The 17,815-nt window shown below is 55.1% G+C and overlaps 1 protein-coding gene across 2 annotated transcripts in view; it reads right to left on the reverse strand.

Moving 5' to 3' along the window:
* tsg101a (tumor susceptibility 101a) overlaps positions 1-17,815 on the reverse strand; it is a 56,588-nt gene that overhangs the window by 25,875 nt on the left and 12,898 nt on the right. Inside the window, exons 2-5 of one of the 2 annotated variants that reach the window (XM_086007722.1) lie at positions 11,763-11,847; positions 7,774-7,839; positions 5,205-5,368; positions 2,939-3,065 (exon numbers count right to left, since the gene is read on the reverse strand). In XM_086007722.1, the coding sequence (XP_085863848.1) occupies positions 2,939-3,065; positions 5,205-5,368; positions 7,774-7,839; positions 11,763-11,847 (442 nt within the window). The remainder of the gene's footprint in view (positions 1-2,938; positions 3,066-5,204; positions 5,369-7,773; positions 7,840-11,762; positions 11,848-17,815) is intronic. The other variant, XM_086007723.1, reaches the window with a different exon arrangement.

The raw sequence follows: 17,815 nt of genomic DNA on the forward strand, positions 1-17,815 counted from the left end.
ATTTCACATCTTTCAAGATAAATATATTCCACTGAGGAAAAAGGGGAGTAAAAGAAAAGACAGCCATCCGTGGCTTAGTAAAGTAATAAAGGATAGTATCCGACTGAAAACAAGGGCATATAAAGTAGCCAAATCTAGTGGGAGGATAGAAGATTGGGAAGCATTTAAAAGCCAGCAAACAATAACTAAAAGATTAATTAAGAAAGGGAAGATAGATTCTGAAAGTAAACTAGCAAAAAATATAAAAACAGATAGCAAGAGTTTCTGCAGCTATATAAAAAGAAAAAGGGTGGCTAAAGTGAACATTGGTCCCTTAGAGGATGGGACCGGGAAACTAGTGGTGGGGAACATGGAGATGGCAAAGACGCTGAACAAATATTTTGTATCAGTCTTTACAGTAGAGGACACTAAAAATATCCCAACACTGGACAAACAGGGGGCAATGGGGGGGAGGGGGGAAGGAGCTAAACACGATTAAAATCACTAAGGAGATGGTACTCGGTAAAATAATGGGACTTAAGGCGGATAAATCCCCCGGACCTGATGGCCTACATCCTAGGGTCTTGAGAGAAGTGGCGGTAGGGATTGTGGATGCATTGGTGATTATTTTCCAAAACTCCCTGGACTCAGGAAAGGTCCCGGCAGATTGGAAAACTGCTAATGTAACACCCTTATTTAAGAAGGGAAGTAGACAAAAAGCCGGAAACTATAGACCAGTTAGCCTAACATCTGTGGTTGGCAAAATGTTGGAGTCCATTATTAAGGAAACAGTAACAGAGCATTTCGATAAACATAATTTAATAGGACAGAGTCAGCATGGTTTTATGAAGGGGAAGTCATGTTTGACAAATTTGCTCGAATTCTTTGAGGACGTAACATACAGGGTGGATAAAGGGGAACCAGTGGATGTGGTGTATTTGGACTTCCAAAAGGCATTTGACAAGGTTCCACACAAAAGATTACTGATCAAGATAAAAAAATCACAGGATTGGGGGTAATATACTGGCATGGGTGGAAGATTGGCTATCTAACAGAAAACAAAGAGTTGGGATAAATGGTTCGTTCTCGGGCTGGCAATCAGTAACTAGTGGTGTTCCGCAGGGGTCAGTGCTGGGACCCCAACTCTTTACAATCTATATTAACGATTTGGAGGAAGGGACCGAGTGCAACATATCCAAGTTTGCCGACGATACAAAGATGGGAGGGAAAGCAGTGAGTGAGGAGGACATAAAAAACCTGCAAAAGGACATAGACAGGCTAAGTGAGTGGGCAGAGATTTGGCAGATGGAATATAATGTTGGAAAGTGTGAGGTTATGCACTTTGGCAGAAAAAATCAAAGAGCAAGTTATTATCTAAATGGAGAGAAACTGCAAAGTGCTACAGTACAAAGGGATCTGGGGGTCCTGGTGCTTGAAACACAAAGTTAGTATGCAGGTACAGCAGGTGATCAGGAAGGCCAATGGAATCTTGGCTTTTATTGCAAGGGGGATGGAGTATAAAAACAGGGAAGTCTTGCTGCAGTTATACAGGGTATTGGTAAGGCCACACCTGGAATACTGCGTGCAGTTTTGGTTTCCATATTTACGAAAAGATATACTTGCTCTCGAGGCGGTTCAGAGAAGGTTCACTCGGTTGATTCCACAGATGAGGGGGTTGACGTATGAGGAAAGGTTGAGTAGGTTGGGACTCTACTCATTGGAGTTCAGAAGAATGAGAGGCGATCTTATCGAAACATATAAGATTGTGAGGGGGCTTGATCGGGTGGATGCGGTGAGGATGTTTCCACTGATGGGTGAGACTAGAACTAGGGGGCATAATCTTAGAATAAGGGGCTGCCCTTTCAAAACTGAGATGAGGAGAAACTTCTTCACTCAGAGGGTAGTAAATCTATGGAATTTGCTACCCCAGAGAGCTGTGAAAGCTGCAACATTAAATAAATTTAAAATGGAGATAGACAGTTTCCTAGCAGATAAGGGAATTAGGGGTTACGGGGAGAGGGCAGGGAAGTGGACGTGAGTCTAGATTCGGATCAGCCATGATCCTTCCTATTGAATGGCGGAGCAGGCCCGAGGGGCCGTATGGCCTACTCCTGCTCCTACTTCTTATGTTCTTATGGATTGGTTAATGGACAGAAAACAGAGAGTAGGGATAAATGAGTCATTTTATGGTTGGCAGGCTGTAACTAATGGGGTGCCGCAAGGATCAGTGCTTGAGCCTCAGCTTTTTACAATCTATATTAATGACTTAGATGAAGGGACCAAGTGCAATGTATCCAAGTTTGCTGACGATACAAAGTTAGGTGTGAAAGCAAGCTGTGAGGAGGACACAAAGAACCTGCAAAGGGATATAGACATGTTGAGTGGGCAATAAGGTGGCAGATGGAATATAATATGGGAAAATGTGGGGTTATTCACTTTGGTAGGAAGAATAGAAAAACAGAATTTTTTTAAATGGTGGGAAACTATTAAATGTTGGTGTTGAGAGGGATTTGGGTGTTCTTGTACAGGAAACACAGAGTTATCGTGCAGGTACAGCAAGCAATTAGGAAGGTAAATAGCATGTTGACCTTTATTGCAAGGGGGAAGTCTTACCACAATTGTACAGGGTTTTGGTGAGACCACACCTGGAGTACTGTGCACAGTTTTGGTCTCCTTATCTGAGGAAGGACATACTTGCCTTAGAGGCGGTACAATGCAGGTCCACTGGATTGCTCCCTGGGATGAGAGGGTTGTCCTATGAGGAGAGGTAGGGCCTATACTCTCTGGACTTTAGAAGAATGAATGATGATCTTGTTGAAACATACAAGATTCTGAGGGGGATTGACAGGGTAGATGCTGAGAGGTTGTTTCCTCTGGCTAGAGAATCGAGAACTAAGGGGCATAGTCTCAGGATAAGGTGCAGCTTTAATCGCATAATCTTTCTCAGAAAACTACTTACTGGTTGGAGGTCCTGTGGCTTGGTACGGTGGATATGTTGGAGGTGCAGCTGGCCTCGAAAAGACTGGAGGCTCCTCCCCAAACATGACTATCATCACCTGAATCAGCCCATACAGCTCAGACTGTGGCTGAAGGAGGAAACAAAATGCACAGAAATACCTTCATTAAAATATTCTGTTTAAACACCCCACTTTTCCACAATGGAGCACAGTGTGAACCGTATTTCCATATGGAAATAGGAACAGAGAATGCCACCAAGGATTTGGATCATTTATACAAATGTGATAGATGAAAGTAATGCTAACAAATGGGAACTGTTCAATGGGCAGAGCAAAGTGCAACATAGTATACAATTAGTAACTCAGAAAAGGAGCTGCAAGTAATCATGTTCAATGACCTATGTGGTGAGGCAATTAAAAAAAAAAACAAATAAATGCTTCAATATATAGCCAAAACAGTGAATAGACATTAACTGAGGTTATTCTGAGGCTGGGCGCTACACTATTCAGATTGCCACTTTGTAGCATGGAGACCAGAACTGTATATTTAAATCAAACACAAAAACTAACTGAAGGGTGGTAAAGAACTGAAATTCCTGCAGTAGGTGATGGCTCAAATTGCCTGCAGGCAGGCTGGAATTTGGGGCAGCACTTGGATCCACCAGGTTTCCACCCCATTTAGGAAACTCCTGACCTCCCACCCCCCACCGCCACCGGACAACACAGGGAATTCTGCCCAGTATGATATCTGATTGGCTCAACAGGATCTATGCCTGGGGACTCCAGTAAGGACTGTTGGTTAATGGCAGGCTGGGCACTCCAGGAATGGGCTGTTGGTTAATGGCAGGCTGGGCACTCCAGGAATGGGCTGTTGGTTAATGGCAGGCTGGGCACTCCAGGAATGGGCTGTTGGTTAATGGCAGGCTGGGCACTCCAGGAATGGGCTGTTGGTTAATGGCAGGCTGGGCATTTTTCTCCATATGGAGTGAGAAAGTAGAGGATGAGAAGAAGCCATTTGACCCACCAAGATTGCCAATAAAAAAGGTAATTGACCCCTCAAGTGGGGAGCAGGCAAAAATTTCGGGACCTTTTCTCTTTAGTCCTTTGGGGACCCTCGTTAATGTGGCAGATTACAGCTCCAACTTCAGTCATCTCATCAGGCCGGGTACCTCCAGTGTATTCCCGGAGGCGTTGGCCAGCTACCTCAATTATGTAAATTATTTCTCCCTCAGAGAGTGGCAGACTGAAGTTCAGACCTGCTGCACCTCTGGGGCTCCAGGAATTTGGGCTCCATATACTTCGGATGCATTCAAGTTGCAGTCAGACAATGGCAGAGTTAGAACAGTACAGAGACCAGCTTTAGTGGGTTAAATGGCTTCTTCTCATCCTCTACTTTCTCACTCCATATGGAGGAAAATGCCCAGCCTGCCATTAACCAACAGCCCATTCCTGGAGTGCCCAGCCTGCCATTAACCAACAGCCCATTCCTGGAGTGCCCAGCCTGCCATTAACCAACAGCCCATTCCTGGAGTGCCCAGCCTGCCATTAACCAACAGCCCATTCCTGGAGTGCCCAGCCTGCCATTAACCAACAGCCCATTCCTGGAGTGCCCAGCCTGCCATTAACCAACAGCCCATTCCTGGAGTGCCCAGCCTGCCATTAACCAACAGCCCATTCCTGGAGTGCCCAGCCTGCCACTATTCAACAGTCCTTACTGGAGTCCCCAGCCTGCCACTATCTAACAGCCCTTTCCTGGGAGTGCCCAGCCTGCCACTATTCAACAGTCCTTACTGGAGTCCCCAGCCTGCCACTATCTAACAGCCCTTTCCTGGGAGTGCCCAGCCTGCCACTATCTAACAGCCCATTCCTGGAGTGCCCAGCCTGCCACTATTCAACAGTCCTTACTGGAGTCCCCAGCCTGCCACTATCTAACAGCCCTTTCCTGGGAGTGCCCAGCCTGCCACTATCTAACAGCCCTTTCCTGGGAGTGCCCAGCCTGCCACTATTCAACAGTCCTTACTGGAGTCCCCAGCCTGCCACTATCTAACAGCCCTTTCCTGGGAGTGCCCAGTCTGCCACTATCCAACTCTTTCCCTCCACCCCGCCTCAAAGCACCTAGGCTGCCACTATTTGCCTCTCCCTGGGGACACTGGCTGCCAATACCCACCCCTTCCCATGTATACATGTGCCAGTATTTGCCTCTCCTCTGGGACGTGGAGGTACGTAGGACCATCTCATTTAAGACAATGGGAAGAGTATGATACTCACGTGTTTCCACTCATGCAGGTACGGGAGATAGATCTTCCCATTGGCATCAACGTGTTTTCCCGTTTTAATCATCATGGTGCTGGTGGGTTTTACAAAGCAGATTGGAGGGTTGTAAGGGTAAGTGTCCAGTAACCAGAGGCACACAGGGATATTATACGTACTTCCTGCAAATAAAGGGAAGAAAAAAAGATTGAAACCGAAAGCCTCACAAGCTTCCTAAAAAATGACAGTTCATTTAAAAAAGGGATAAATCTGGGGGACCACTATTTATTCCGAGTATTCCTGCATTTTGTAGTGAAAAAAAGATAAAACTATTAACTTTAAGACAAGAATCAAATTTCTTACCCGGCTCTTAGAATTGACATGTTGGTCTCCATGCTGTTGAGCCAATCGATGACATCACCGATGGTCAGTGAAGGCTGCGACTCCAAACCTGCCTATCTCCCTATTCATCACCACCACCCCCCCCCCCCCCCAACGCAAAGAAAACTACTGGAAAACAGCTGCAGGCCCGCCATGGAGCCTACCTATCCAGTAACGTGATTTCCCAAGGGTAGAGTGGCTCCAAATTAGCTGTCAGGCTGCCTCAAAGTCAGGGCCACACCACCGCAATCAATGGTGTTGCTCTGGGATGCAAGGAGCTCTCCCCTTCAGTGTTATAATTGGAGCAGCCTACTAACATGGGGGTCTCCTTGGTAATGTCAAATTATAGTTTGAAAAGAACATGCATTTAATATAATAAAAACAGAAAATGCTGGAAATACTCAGCCAGTCAGGCAAAATCTATGGAGAGAGAAACAGAGTTAACGTTTCAGGTCAATGACCCTTCGTCAGAACTGGAAAAAGTTGGAGATGGAATAGGTTTTTAAGCAAGTGTAGGGGCAGAGAAAGGGGGGGGAGGGGAGGAAAGTACAAAAGGGAAGGTCTGTGATAGGATGGAAGGCAGGAGAGATTAAGAGACAAAAGGGATGATGGTGCAAGGCAAAAGGAGATGGTACTGGGACAAGTTAACAAAAGATGACTAGATGAAGTGTAAATGGCAATGGCAGGATGATCGACAGCTGCCATGTGAGAGAGAGAGAAAAAAAGATAGGGGCAGAGGTTATGGCCTGAAATTGTTGAACTCAATGTTAAGTCCAGAAGGCTGTAAATTGCCTTATCGAAAGATGAGGTGCTGTTCCTCGAGCTTACGTTGATGCTGCCTGACTGGCTGAGGATTTCCAGCATTTTCTGTTTTTATTTCAGATTTCCAGCATCCGCAGTATTTTGCTTTTGCATTTAATATAAAACTGATGACTCCTCCAAGACTTCCCATCCTATTTGATTGTAAAGCAGATGAGTATCACCCATGAGCTATGCAGACACTCCTGATTTAGCAGCAATGCGGCAGAAAGAATAGCCCTGAATATTTAAAGAGAAGACAACACTGGAGCACGCCAGCAATATCCACTCCCCCTCCCGCCCCTCCACAACTAGATTACCAAACTTTACTGGAGAACAAGCAGGAAGCAAACAGGACCGAACCATTCACCAGACAAGGGAGAAGGATTGTGTATTTGACTCATACTTAATAATTGCTATAATCAGAAAATGGTTAATTGCAGAAAGATTTAAGAGGCAACTCTCATCCTGCAGAGCTGCAAGCGGCTCAGAGGTCAGACGGCAACAGAGTTCAAGTGGAAAAAAACAGACTTTTTAAAAGTTGCCCCAGTATACTTTAAAATGCTCGACATGCTGCACACCCCCAAGTTCTCACTCAGTCTCCTGGCTGCTTCTTTCAGACATTCCACAAGTTCTGCCCTCTTGACCAACCCTGATTATAATCGCTCAATGACTGGCAGCCTGGCCTTCAGCTGCCAATCGCTCAATGACTGGCAGCCTGGCCTTCAGCTGCCAATCGCTCAATGACTGGCAGCCTGGCCTTCAGCTACCAATCGCTCAATGACTGGCAGCCTGGCCTTCAGCTACCAATCGCTCAATGATTGGCAGCCTGGCCTTCAGCTGCCAATCGCTCAATGACTGGCAGCCTGGCCTTTCAGCTGCCAATCGCTGAATGACTGGCGGCCTGGCCTTCAGCTGCCAATCGCTCAATGACTGGCGGCCTGGCCTTCAGTTGCCAATCGCTCAATGACTGGCGGCCTGGCCTTCAGCTGCCAAGGCCCCAAGCTCTGGAAGTCCCTCCCTAAACCTCTCTACTTCTCCTTTCCTTCTTTAAGATGCTCCTCTAAACTTACCTCTTTGACCAAGTTTTTGGTCACCCGCTCCAATATAACAAGGAGTTGTGTGACTTGGTGTCAAATTTTGTTTGATTACGCTCCTCTGAAGCGCCTTGGGACATTTTACTACGTTAAAGGCGCTATATAAATACAAGTTGTTGTTCCCAAAGCCTTCCTGAATAACACCTCCGACAGCAAGCTTGCCCGACATCACACAGGCACCCCCACCCCACACATAGCTTTTTTTGCACTGCCCCAGCCCCACCAACCTATCCCAACGGGCTCTTATGTTGCAACACCCCTACAAACTATAACTTACATCCAATTTGGGACTTTTTCACCACAGTCCTTACCTCTGTAGCTGACTGGGATAGTCCCAGTGAGACTCATCAGCTCCTGAGATGAACCATTGTTAAACACTGAAATCAGACAGGGAAAAATCAACAAGTCACACTCAATCACAAAGATCAATGAAAAACCTATGGAAAAAAAGAGTTTAGCTTCACCAATAGGGTAAACACGCCATCTGCTGCAGCACCAAGGAATATCAGCACAGGGAGCAATTAAAATCCTGCCAGTGGTGCAGCACCCCTGCACTGGGGGCAGGGGGGGTGGTGTGGTTATATAAAAAAGCTGAAAAAGTTCTCACTCATGATTGCTACCCAATGAGTCCCGCTTGAAAGGGCACTAAGCAAGCACTGGGGGCAGCACTGATATCCCTATGGGCCAAGAGCATGCTGATGCTCAATGTCCGGGTTCACAAATGACCATTTGGGAGAGGTATTGGACAGCTGCCAGTGATGCGGATCCATACCCCAGCAAAAGTCTGTACCTTTGGGGTGGTGGTAGGGAAGTGAGTGTTAGATTTACTAGAAATTAAAAAAAAATTCCATCAGAAAATAAAATGTTGAGAACTCAGTGTATGTGGTCTCAGTTGGCACAGTATAATGGACGGCACTACCACGTACAATCAGGCAAACTGGCAGTTAATTCAATCCAGGCAACAATAAATCTTGTACTTAAGTGACTTAGATAGATTGAAGTCACTGGTAGAAAAACTGGTCAAAGTACCCAAAAGGAATACAGGAAACTCTCGTTTAAACGGCACCTAAATATCCAGAATTCTCTATTAACCGGCAAAATTCTCACACCGAAAACAACACCTCAATAACCGGCAATGTTGCCGAGTCCAAGTCTCCCACGGTGGCCGAGTTAGTCAGTGGGGGTAGTTCTCCAAATGCTGAAGGGGCGTTCAAGAATTCTGGTACACACTGCACCAGGGAGATGGGACACAGATCTGCACCCGTGAGCCCGATTTCAATCTTCCTATTGTAGGCAGTTGCCAAGTGGAGGCCCGCAGGAAGAGAAAAAACATACAGGACAAAGATGGTGATTTTAATTGAGGCCTTTCACTTGTTGTGGAACCTTGGATAACCATCTCCTAATAACATTCCCGTACCCTCGTCACCGAATCCATCACCCTCCCTGACTATGGTCTCAGGCTGAACCAGACTGTTCACATAGAAACATAGAAGATAGGAGCAGGAGTAGGCCATTCAGCCCCTCGAGCCTGCTCCGCCATTCAATGAGATCATGGCTGATCATCCAAACTCAGTACCCTATCCCTGCCTTCTCTCCATATCCCTTGATCCCTTTAACCTTAAGAAATATCTAACTCCTTCTTGAATATGAATTGGCCTCCACTGCCCTCTGTGGTAGAGAATTCCACAGGTTCACCACTCTCTGGGTGAAGAAATTCCTCCTCTTCTCTGTCCTAAATGGCTTACCCCTTATCCTTAGACTGTGACCCCTGGTTCTGGACTCCCCGGCCATCGGGAACATCCTTCCTGCATCAATCTCAGCGATCTATTCGACCCTGAGCTGAGCTGCCGATCCCATATATTTTCCATCATAAAGACCGCTCTGTAACATTGCCCGTCACCGCCCATCACCTCATCCCATCTGCCGCTGAAACCCTCATCCATGCCTGCGACACCTCCAAACTCGACTATCCCAATGTCCTCCTGGCCGGCCTCCCATCTTCCACCCTCCATAAATTTGAGCTCATCCAAAACTCTGCTGCACGTATCCTAACTCACACTGTCCAATAGCCCTGTCCTTGCTGACCTACATTGGCTGCCCGTATCCTATCCTGCACGTCCAATAGCCCTGTCCTCGCTGACCTACATTGGCTGCCCGTATCCTATCCTGCACGTCCAATAGCCCTGTCCTCGCTGACCTACATTGGCTGCCCGTGTCCTATCCTGTACGTCCAATAGCCCTGTCCTCGCTGACCTACATTGGCTGCCCGTATCCTATCCTGCACGTCCAATAGCCCTGTCCTCGCTGACCTACATTGGCTGCCCGTTTCCTATCCTGCACGTCCAATAGCCCTGTCCTCGCTGACCTACATTGGCTGCCCGTGTCCTATCCTGCACGTCCAATAGCCCTGTCCTCGCTGACCTACATTGGCTGCCCGTTTCCTATCCTGCACGTCCAATAGCCCTGTCCTCGCTGACCTACATTGGCTGCCCGTGTCCTATCCTGCACGTCCAATAGCCCTGTCCTCGCTGACCTACATTGGCTGCCCGTTTCCTATCCTGCACGTCCAATAGCCCTGTCCTCGCTGACCTACATTGGCTGCCTGTTTCCTATCCTGCACGTCCAATAGCCCTGTCCTCGCTGACCTACATTGGCTGCCCGTATCCTATCCTGCACGTCCAATAGCCCTGTCCTCGCTGACCTACATTGGCTGCCTGTTTCCTATCCTGCACGTCCAATAGCCCTGTCCTCGCTGACCTACATTGGCTGCCTGTTTCCTATCCTGCACGTCCAATAGCCCTGTCCTCGCTGACCTACATTGGCTGCCCGTTTCCTATCCTGCACGTCCAATAGCCCTGTCCTCGCTGACCTACATTGGCTGCCCGTATCCTATCCTGCACGTCCAATAGCCCTGTCCTCGCTGACCTACATTGGCTCTCGGTCGCCCAATGTCTCAAATTTAACATTCTCGGCCTTGTGTTTAAATCCCGTCATGGTCTTTCCCATCCTATCTCTGTAACTGCATCCAGCGCTCCCACCCCCCTGCCCCCGAAGTCTCCACTTTGGATGACGGCCTATTTTGCATCTCCTTCTCTTCGCCCCATCATTGGTAGCTGTGAATTCTGACGTCTGGGCCCCACAGTCTGGAATTCCTTCTCTAACCCGCTCCACCTCTCTCCTCCTTATAATTCCTCCTTAAAACCCACCTCTTCAACCAAGGTTTTGGTCACTTCTCCTAATACAGGAAACTCTTTATTATCCGGCACCAACGGGACCGGCGTGGTGCCGGTTTATCAAAAAGTCCGGATTACAGAGAGTTATAGTTTAAAAGGTACGAGAGCTCCGTACACAGCAACAAATCCAGGCTTCCCTGTTGCTTAGCAACATGTGCAGGAACTCCGGCCACAGACCAAGCGTCCCTGTTGCTTAGTAACAAGTGCACGAACCCCAGTTACACAGCCTCAGATCCAGGAACTGCCACTAATATGAAGTAAAACTTACCTGAACCTACTCCTGAATTTTGCCAGTTAACAGAGATTTCCGGTTATTTAGGTGCTGGTTAAGAGAGAGTTTCCTGTATCTCCTTTGTCTCGGTGTTGATTTTTGTCCGATTACACCTCTGCAAACCACCTTGGGATGTTTTTCTATTTTAAGTGCACAAGATAAATGCAAGTTGTTGATGTTGTAGTAGCTTTCTTTTACTGGGGAAACAGAGGGAACAACACTGAACTCCAGCTGGAGAAGCCGAAGTGGTCAGTACCAGAGGGGTCTGGTACAACAATCTGCCAGGAGCTACAGTCGAAGGATCACCAATGAACCTCTGAACGTGGAGTACACCAGATGTATACCAGCAGCTATCTGGGTGGGCAGCGAAGAGCACCACTAAGTTATGTATTGACCAGACTTCTTCTTAGTCCAGTTTCACCTTTCTTCTCCAAAAGGTGTTGACTTCTTCTTGGGCTATAGCTTCGCAGGCTCCGGTTGCCTTCCGGTAGCTTACCCAAGCAGCTGGGGGAATCACAGCCAAACACAATCCTGTCCTCATCCACAATTTCCTGCCAAAATTCACTAGGTACCATTCAGGAGCGAGATCACCTATTCCCTTGCTATTCCAAGAAAGCAGATTCCAATCGTCCCGCTCAATTGCTTTCAGGCTTAGATCAGCCAAATCAACAATGAGATTGAACATGGCTTCTTCCTCATACCTGTGCTCACTGCCTTAACAAGCCAAGCCATCAAGGGGAGCCCAAATTCCCTTCAAAGGATACAGACAATTTGCATGGATTTTCATGTCACTCACCATATGCATCCATCACAGGCTTGAGGTCTTTGTAGGTAGTGGTAACATTCAGGATTTCCCGCACTGTCAGATCTCTGTATTTATACTTCAAGAAAAAAAAGCAGTTAGTCCACGGCAGTTTCTCCCTCCCTCCCTGTAATTCTCTCTTTCTGTCCATCCCTCCCTGGCAATCTGTCTCTTTCTGTCCCTCCCTCCCAATCTCGCTCTCTCACTCTCTTCCCTCCCCCATCTCTGCCTCCCTATCCACCTCCCTCCCCCGCCCATTCCCTCTGTCGCTCCCCCTCCACCACCACCCCTGTCGCTCCCCCTCCACCACCACCCCTCTCTCTCCCCCGCCGCCACACACACTCTCCCCCGCCGCCACACACACTCTCCCCCGCCGCCACACACACTCTCCCCCGCCGCCACACACACTCTCCCCCGCCGCCACACACACTCTCCCCCGCCGCCACACACACTCTCCCCCGCCGCCACACACACTCTCCCCCGCCGCCACACACACTCTCCCCCGCCGCCACACACACTCTCCCCCGCCGCCACACACACTCTCCCCCGCCGCCACACACACTCTCCCCCGCCGCCACACACACTCTCCCCCGCCGCCACACACACTCTCCCCCGCCGCCACACACACTCTCCCCCGCCGCCACACACACTCTCCCCCGCCGCCACACACACTCTCCCCCGCCGCCACACACACTCTCCCCCGCCGCCACACACACTCTCCCCCGCCGCCACACACACTCTCCCCCGCCGCCACACACACTCTCCCCCGCCGCCACACACACTCTCCCCCGCCGCCACACACACTCTCCCCCGCCGCCACACACACTCTCCCCCGCCGCCACACACACTCTCCCCCGCCGCCACACACACTCTCCCCCGCCGCCACACACACTCTCCCCCGCCGCCACACACACTCTCCCCCGCCGCCACACACACTCTCCCCCGCCGCCACACACACTCTCCCCCGCCGCCACACACACTCTCCCCCGCCGCCACACACACTCTCCCCCGCCGCCACACACACTCTCCCCCGCCGCCACACACACTCTCCCCCGCCGCCACACACACTCTCCCCCGCCGCCACACACACTCTCCCCCGCCGCCACACACACTCTCCCCCGCCGCCACACACACTCTCCCCCGCCGCCACACACACTCTCCCCCGCCGCCACACACACTCTCCCCCGCCGCCACACACACTCTCCCCCGCCGCCACACACACTCTCCCCCGCCGCCACACACACTCTCCCCCGCCGCCACACACACTCTCCCCCGCCGCCACACACACTCTCCCCCGCCGCCACACACACTCTCCCCCGCCGCCACACACACTCTCCCCCGCCGCCACACACACTCTCCCCCGCCGCCACACACACTCTCCCCCGCCGCCACACACACTCTCCCCCGCCGCCACACACACTCTCCCCCGCCGCCACACACACTCTCCCCCGCCGCCACACACACTCTCCCCCGCCGCCACACACACTCTCCCCCGCCGCCACACACACTCTCCCCCGCCGCCACACACACTCTCCCCCGCCGCCACACACACTCTCCCCCGCCGCCACACACACTCTCCCCCGCCGCCACACACACTCTCCCCCGCCGCCACACACACTCTCCCCCGCCGCCACACACACTCTCCCCCGCCGCCACACACACTCTCCCCCGCCGCCACACACACTCTCCCCCGCCGCCACACACACTCTCCCCCGCCGCCACACACACTCTCCCCCGCCGCCACACACACTCTCCCCCGCCGCCACACACACTCTCCCCCGCCGCCACACACACTCTCCCCCGCCGCCACACACACTCTCCCCCGCCGCCACACACACTCTCCCCCGCCGCCACACACACTCTCCCCCGCCGCCACACACACTCTCCCCCGCCGCCACACACACTCTCCCCCGCCGCCACACACACTCTCCCCCGCCGCCACACACACTCTCCCCCGCCGCCACACACACTCTCCCCCGCCGCCACACACACTCTCCCCCGCCGCCACACACACTCTCCCCCGCCGCCACACACACTCTCCCCCGCCGCCACACACACTCTCCCCCGCCGCCACACACACTCTCCCCCGCCGCCACACACACTCTCCCCCGCCGCCACACACACTCTCCCCCGCCGCCACACACACTCTCCCCCGCCGCCACACACACTCTCCCCCGCCGCCACACACACTCTCCCCCGCCGCCACACACACTCTCCCCCGCCGCCACACACACTCTCCCCCGCCGCCACACACACTCTCCCCCGCCGCCACACACACTCTCCCCCGCCGCCACACACACTCTCCCCCGCCGCCACACACACTCTCCCCCGCCGCCACACACACTCTCCCCCGCCGCCACACACACTCTCCCCCGCCGCCACACACACTCTCCCCCGCCGCCACACACACTCTCCCCCGCCGCCACACACACTCTCCCCCGCCGCCACACACACTCTCCCCCGCCGCCACACACACTCTCCCCCGCCGCCACACACACTCTCCCCCGCCGCCACACACACTCTCCCCCGCCGCCACACACACTCTCCCCCGCCGCCACACACACTCTCCCCCGCCGCCACACACACTCTCCCCCGCCGCCACACACACTCTCCCCCGCCGCCACACACACTCTCCCCCGCCGCCACACACACTCTCCCCCGCCGCCACACACACTCTCCCCCGCCGCCACACACACTCTCCCCCGCCGCCACACACACTCTCCCCCGCCGCCACACACACTCTCCCCCGCCGCCACACACACTCTCCCCCGCCGCCACACACACTCTCCCCCGCCGCCACACACACTCTCCCCCGCCGCCACACACACTCTCCCCCGCCGCCACACACACTCTCCCCCGCCGCCACACACACTCTCCCCCGCCGCCACACACACTCTCCCCCGCCGCCACACACACTCTCCCCCGCCGCCACACACACTCTCCCCCGCCGCCACACACACTCTCCCCCGCCGCCACACACACTCTCCCCCGCCGCCACACACACTCTCCCCCGCCGCCACACACACTCTCCCCCGCCGCCACACACACTCTCCCCCGCCGCCACACACACTCTCCCCCGCCGCCACACACACTCTCCCCCGCCGCCACACACACTCTCCCCCGCCGCCACACACACTCTCCCCCGCCGCCACACACACTCTCCCCCGCCGCCACACACACTCTCCCCCGCCGCCACACACACTCTCCCCCGCCGCCACACACACTCTCCCCCGCCGCCACACACACTCTCCCCCGCCGCCACACACACTCTCCCCCGCCGCCACACACACTCTCCCCCGCCGCCACACACACTCTCCCCCGCCGCCACACACACTCTCCCCCGCCGCCACACACACTCTCCCCCGCCGCCACACACACTCTCCCCCGCCGCCACACACACTCTCCCCCGCCGCCACACACACTCTCCCCCGCCGCCACACACACTCTCCCCCGCCGCCACACACACTCTCCCCCGCCGCCACACACACTCTCCCCCGCCGCCACACACACTCTCCCCCGCCGCCACACACACTCTCCCCCGCCGCCACACACACTCTCCCCCGCCGCCACACACACTCTCCCCCGCCGCCACACACACTCTCCCCCGCCGCCACACACACTCTCCCCCCGCCGCCACACACACTCTCCCCCGCCGCCACACACACTCTCCCCCGCCGCCACACACACTCTCCCCCGCCGCCACACACACTCTCCCCCGCCGCCACACACACTCTCCCCCGCCGCCACACACACTCTCCCCCGCCGCCACACACACTCTCCCCCGCCGCCACACACACTCTCCCCCGCCGCCACACACACTCTCCCCCGCCGCCACACACACTCTCCCCCGCCGCCACACACACTCTCCCCCGCCGCACACACACTCTCCCCCGCCGCCACACACACTCTCCCCCGCCGCCACACACACTCTCCCCGCCGCCACACACACTCTCCCCCGCCGCCACACACACTCTCCCCCGCCGCCACACACACTCTCCCCCGCCGCCACACACACTCTCCCCCGCCGCCACACACACTCTCCCCCGCCGCCACACACACTCTCCCCCGCCGCCACACACACTCTCCCCCTCCGCCACACACACTCTCCCCCGCCGCCACACACACTCTCCCCCGCCGCCACACACACTCTCCCCCGCCGCCACACACACTCTCCCCCTCCGCCACACACACTCTCCCCCTCCGCCACACACACTCTCCCCCTCCGCCACACACACTCTCCCCCTCCGCCACACACACTCTCCCCCCTCCGCCACACACACTCTCCCCCTCCGCCACACACACTCTCCCCCCTCCGCCACACACACTCTCCCCTCCGCCACACACACTCTCCCCCTCCGCCACACACACTCTCCCCCTCCGCCACACACACTCTCCCCCTCCGCCACACACACTCTCCCCCTCCGCCACACACACTCTCCCCCTCCGCCACACACACTCTCCCCCTCCGCCACACACACTCTCCCCCTCCGCCACACACACTCTCCCCCTCCGCCACACACACTCTCCCCCTCCGCCACACACACTCTCCCCCTCCGCCACACACACTCTCCCCCTCCGCCACACACACTCTCCCCCTCCGCCACACACACTCTCCCCCTCCGCCACACACACTCTCCCCCTCCGCCACACACACTCTCCCCCTCCGCCACACACACTCTCCCCCTCCGCCACACACACTCTCCCCCTCCGCCACACACACTCTCCCCCTCCGCCACACACACTCTCCCCCTCCGCCACACACACTCTCCCCCTCCGCCACACACACTCTCCCCCTCCGCCACACACACTCTCCCCCTCCGCCACACACACTCTCCCCCTCCGCCACACACACTCTCCCCCTCCGCCACACACACTCTCCCCCTCCGCCACACACACTCTCCCCCTCCGCCACACACACTCTCCCCCTCCGCCACACACACTCTCCCCCTCCGCCACACACACTCTCCCCCTCCGCCACACACACTCTCCCCCTCCGCCACACACACTCTCCCCCTCCGCCACACACACTCTCCCCCTCCGCCACACACACTCTCCCCCTCCGCCACACACACTCTCCCCCTCCGCCACACACACTCTCCCCCTCCGCCACACACACTCTCCCCCTCCGCCACACACACTCTCCCCCTCCGCCACACACACTCTCCCCCTCCGCCACACACACTCTCCCCCTCCGCCACACACACTCTCCCCCTCCGCCACACACACTCTCCCCCTCCGCCACACACACTCTCCCCCTCCGCCACACACACTCTCCCCCTCCGCCACACACACTCTCCCCTCCGCCACACACACTCTCCCCCTCCGCCACACACACTCTCCCCCTCCGCCACACACACTCTCCCCCTCCGCCACACACACTCTCCCCCTCCGCCACACACACTCTCCCCCTCCGCCACACACACTCTCCCCCTCCGCCACACACACTCTCCCCCTCCGCCACACACACTCTCCCCCTCCGCCACACACACTCTCCCCCTCCGCCACACACACTCTCCCCCTCCGCCACACACACTCTCCCCCTCCGCCACACACACTCTCCCCCTCCGCCACACACACTCTCCCCCTCCGCCACACACACTCTCCCCCTCCGCCACACACACTCTCCCCCTCCGCCACACACACTCTCCCCCTCCGCCACACACACTCTCCCCCTCCGCCACACACACTCTCCCCCTCCGCCACACACACTCTCCCCCTCCGCCACACACACTCTCCCCCTCCGCCACACACACTCTCCCCCTCCGCCACACACACTCTCCCCCTCCGCCACACACACTCTCCCCCTCCGCCACACACACTCTCCCCCTCCGCCACACACACTCTCCCCCCTCCGCCACACACACTCTCCCCCTCCGCCACACACACTCTCCCCCTCCGCCACACACACTCTCCCCCTCCGCCACACACACTCTCCCCCCTCCGCCACACACACTCTCCCCCCTCCGCCACACACACTCTCCCCCTCCGCCACACACACTCTCCCCCTCCGCCACACACACTCTCCCCCTCCGCCACACACACTCTCC

The sequence above is a fragment of the Somniosus microcephalus genome, chromosome 15, assembly GCF_052327205.1.
Source record: "Somniosus microcephalus isolate GS21.2 chromosome 15, FLI_Smic_1.0, whole genome shotgun sequence".
NCBI classification, from domain to species: Eukaryota; Metazoa; Chordata; class Chondrichthyes; order Squaliformes; family Somniosidae; genus Somniosus; species Somniosus microcephalus.